The sequence below is a fragment of the Hermetia illucens genome, chromosome 4 (genome assembly GCF_905115235.1).
Source record: "Hermetia illucens chromosome 4, iHerIll2.2.curated.20191125, whole genome shotgun sequence".
Taxonomy (NCBI): domain Eukaryota; kingdom Metazoa; phylum Arthropoda; class Insecta; order Diptera; family Stratiomyidae; genus Hermetia; species Hermetia illucens.
The window spans coordinates 104,554,800-104,558,463 of NC_051852.1; the positions used below are offsets into that span (position 1 = coordinate 104,554,800).

At 40.9% G+C, this 3,664-nt stretch overlaps 1 protein-coding gene across 1 annotated transcript; it reads left to right on the top strand.

Moving 5' to 3' along the window:
* Positions 1 to 2,587: 2,587 nt before the first annotated feature.
* LOC119654397 (probable 28S ribosomal protein S25, mitochondrial) lies at positions 2,588 to 3,422 on the top strand. Its single transcript, XM_038059779.1, has 3 exons — positions 2,588 to 2,823; positions 2,882 to 3,076; positions 3,144 to 3,422. The coding sequence occupies exons 1-3, from the start codon at positions 2,687 to 2,689 to the stop codon at positions 3,316 to 3,318; spliced, it is 507 nt and encodes a 168-aa protein (XP_037915707.1). The 5' UTR covers positions 2,588 to 2,686; the 3' UTR covers positions 3,319 to 3,422.
* Positions 3,423 to 3,664: the final 242 nt, after the last annotated feature.

Below are 3,664 nucleotides of genomic sequence, written 5' to 3' on the forward strand. Positions count from 1 at the left end.
TCCAGCATCTCCTCATATTGCGCTAATGTTGCACTAGGAGGAGCTTAATAACTGCAAATTTGGGGGCCATTGACTTTCACCCGTACAAAGCTGGTTCCCGGAAATGCCATTGTTTCTTGAATGACTTGCTGTCCACATGACCATATCGCCGCGTTTCCCGATGAGTCTTTCACCCACGTAGTACTAACGTAATTTCGGTACGGTTCACATATTACCTCCAGGTCCACATTCAACTTTCGAATGGTTTGCGAGAGCAAGTCTTGAGCTGCCTCGCAATGCAGGTTGATTTGTATCAACCTCATTTAGCCTTACGATTCAGCTCCCTCCTATAAGCCGAGCACCTGCCACCACCTGCAACGTGCCGGTCATCTACTACCGTTCTTCCTTAGCACAACATGCATTGCAGATCCCCAGTGCAGTCTTTGATAAGGTGGCTCTCTTCACCACCCTTCCTTTTCGACTTATCGCATTCGCTAGTACATGCTGCTGCAAAGTGACCGAAATCGAGACATCTGAAGCATCTCTTCAGAGATATTTGCTCCCTAAGTCGACACACGACCCAACCTATTCTTCCCTTTTCCGTGACAATCAGTTTATTTCCTGATTCCAGCGGCAAGCTAATAATAGCGAGTTGAAATTAGCGTCCATGTTTTTTTTTTACAGTTGGTATATAAGTTGAAAAATGAGAACTAGGTTTATTTCCTTATCCTGTAAATATTTTTATTTTTTCCCCGCATACGATCGTTTCGGAGACCACGTGCCTCCTTCTTCAATGCTAGTACATAATCATCTATCGTATGCGGGGAAAAAATAAAAATATTTACAGGATAAGGAAAAAAACCTAGTTCTCATTTTTCAACTTATAATAATAGCGGTCTGTGTACCTCCATATGCCTTCTTCATCCTTTTAATGCCATTGTCTTCTAGGTCGCTAAGGTTGAATTGTTCCCTTAGCGCAGCGCAGGTATCTTCTGGTGATGCGACCTCATCTAGGTCTTTGCACTCGATCACTATTAGTTAGTCCCGAACTTTCACGTCAGCTTACTCTGCTTGCTTGTGCCGCTTTTCGTCGCCGACCTTTGTCCATTCTTCGGGTTTACGAGCTGTCGGCTGTTCCTTTTTTATCACAGTTGGATCCGTAATCGAAGAACTTCCCGGAACTTTCGCCGGCGCAGCTTTTTTTGGCGAAGAGGCTTTTTTCTTCTTAGCCGCTTGTTGGACACCAAGGGATTCGTTTATTCCATCCCTACTCCGTTTGCCCGCGTTCTCACCCATCTTACGTTGAGGTGACGTCACCTGCGTTTCCCTTGTGACTTTACCACATGATCCTTGGGCGTTTTTCTCCTCCACCGCCCTAATATAGGACAACATTACAACATCGATAGTTATCTCAGTGCGGATTTCACTTTCAGCGGATGCTAAATCCAAAATTTACAATTATCGATAAGATTTTTGAGCAAAAACAGAAAAAAATGCGTAAATCGGACTATATACTCGTTCTGTATGGTTATTACTGGTTTTGTCAGAATTGTTAGTCGAAATTTGAAAGTTTCCTTTAAAAAAAAAAAATAATAATTTGACTTGTATGTATAAAAGAAATTACTATTTAGATTAGATTAGATTAGATTAGATTTCTCGTTTCTCCTCTAACCCTCTTTCGGAAAGCATCAGTCCTGCCAAGCATTTAGGCTCACCCCATTGTATTTGAAACAGCAGGGGGTGAACATTTAGGTTGAGGCAGGCCACCGCAGAGACCCCCATAAAGAGGAAAGAAAGACGTGGACCACTCATTGCCTAGGTGCAAAAATCAACTCGAGCTAGTCCTTCCCCATCAATCCCTCAAGCATTAGTTTTTTTTGTGATTTGTTCCCTCCCTTACTAGGCCGTTAGGCAGTTTAGCTCCCTTGGCACAGAAATTGTCGGTGATATGGTATGGAAATTGATCGTGTATATGTACGTATTCTGGATAAAATCACTCTTAATAGACACTTCATGCACTTTATACACCGTGCACTGATATACAACCCCAGAGTGAAAATCATGCATCGAAGCTGTGATCAAAGTGAAAATTGTTCGAGCCCAACTAGTAGTAGTTTCAAGTTAGCTTGTGATATGCATCTATCTGCATGAAAGATTAACGACTTGCATTGTGAAATTGATCTTTCGACTTCGACTTGAAGGAATTGTAATGCATGAAATATTCCTCCAAGGTCACTTGCTTCGACTAAGAGGAGTTCGATTTAGAGGTTGAATTTTATATAGAAAATTGAAGGGAACGCGAATAAAAAGCCAAAAAAAATATAGTTGAAATATAATTCGATTTAGAGAGGTTCCACTTGTAATGCAGTATGTACACTCCCTTTGTGAAAATGATATAATATATAAACAAATCTTTCTACAAAAGAAATCTAAAAACTTGCTAAAAAATACCAGAGGGCCCTCTTAAGCTATCATTTCATGAAAAGAATTTTGCTCCCATTAGACATTAAAATTTCAAATTAATCCTTTGAAATATTTACTCTACGTCAACCGGGGATTACCCTTTTCCAATTTTCAGTTGAACCGTCTGGAAGTTTCGGCGCTGGCATCGTTGTAGTATAAATGTCATAATCGCAAATAGGTTAGGTTTGTTGGTGTCGGGTTTTCTGCTGTCCATTCGCTCACCTGAATATTTAATCCGGCAAATATGCCGTTCATGAAAGGAGCTGCACCCGTAAGGAGGACTGTTAAGTATCTGACAAGCGGCAAATTAGTATTAAAGGATCGAGTAAAGATATTTAGTGTAAATTACAACGTCCATGGCGACCATCATGCAGGAGCTCGGTATAATAACATCCAACGGAATTTCTTCAAATGGCTATACTTTCACATTTTATTCCAGTGATTTTGTGTTCTGGCATCTTCCTCAAATTCAATATAAAAATCCCGAGGTTCAGGTTGTAACCTTCAAGAACATGACACCATCACCTTTTGTCCGGTGCTACTTTGACGACGGCAAGCAAATGCTTATCGATGTCGACAGCAGGACGCGAGAGGAAATCATGGAGCACTTGATTAAGGTAGTCGGCAAATCAAAGTAAGTTTTCACCATGCCAATAAAATGCAATAAGACCCGCTAAATCTCCACCTATTCAAAATCACAGGGAACAGTTGCACTCAGAAGAAGTTTCGGCTGAAAAGAAGGACAATCCCGCAAACTTCGGATATGGTTGCGACCGGAAATGCATTTGTGAAATCCCTGGCCAGCTACCGTGCCCAGGAGTTGTCCCGTTGCCGTTCCATATGCGCGGAAAATATAAATGGGAGCAGAGCTCGTAATAAGGTTTTTTAGGTGGTTAGTCATGTTGTTCATATGTTTATAAGTAAGCCATGCGCCTTTATCCAGTGCAAAAATATAAAGTGTTTGTGTGCAAAGTGGAAATCAATTTGTTTTGATAACGAAAGTTGCCATTTCTTCAATAAAAAATAACGGAATAATGACCCATATTCGCTTGATTAGACGCGATTTCTTACCAGGAATAGGATCTAAGAGTAAATTTCGCGCAAGGATTATTATCCTTCAGAAAACAAACGAAATATTAAAAACTTGTGTGGAAGCTACTCAGAGCTCCATAGAGGCAATCCCAAAAACGAGAACCCTCAACTGCTTTTCGCACCAGATGGC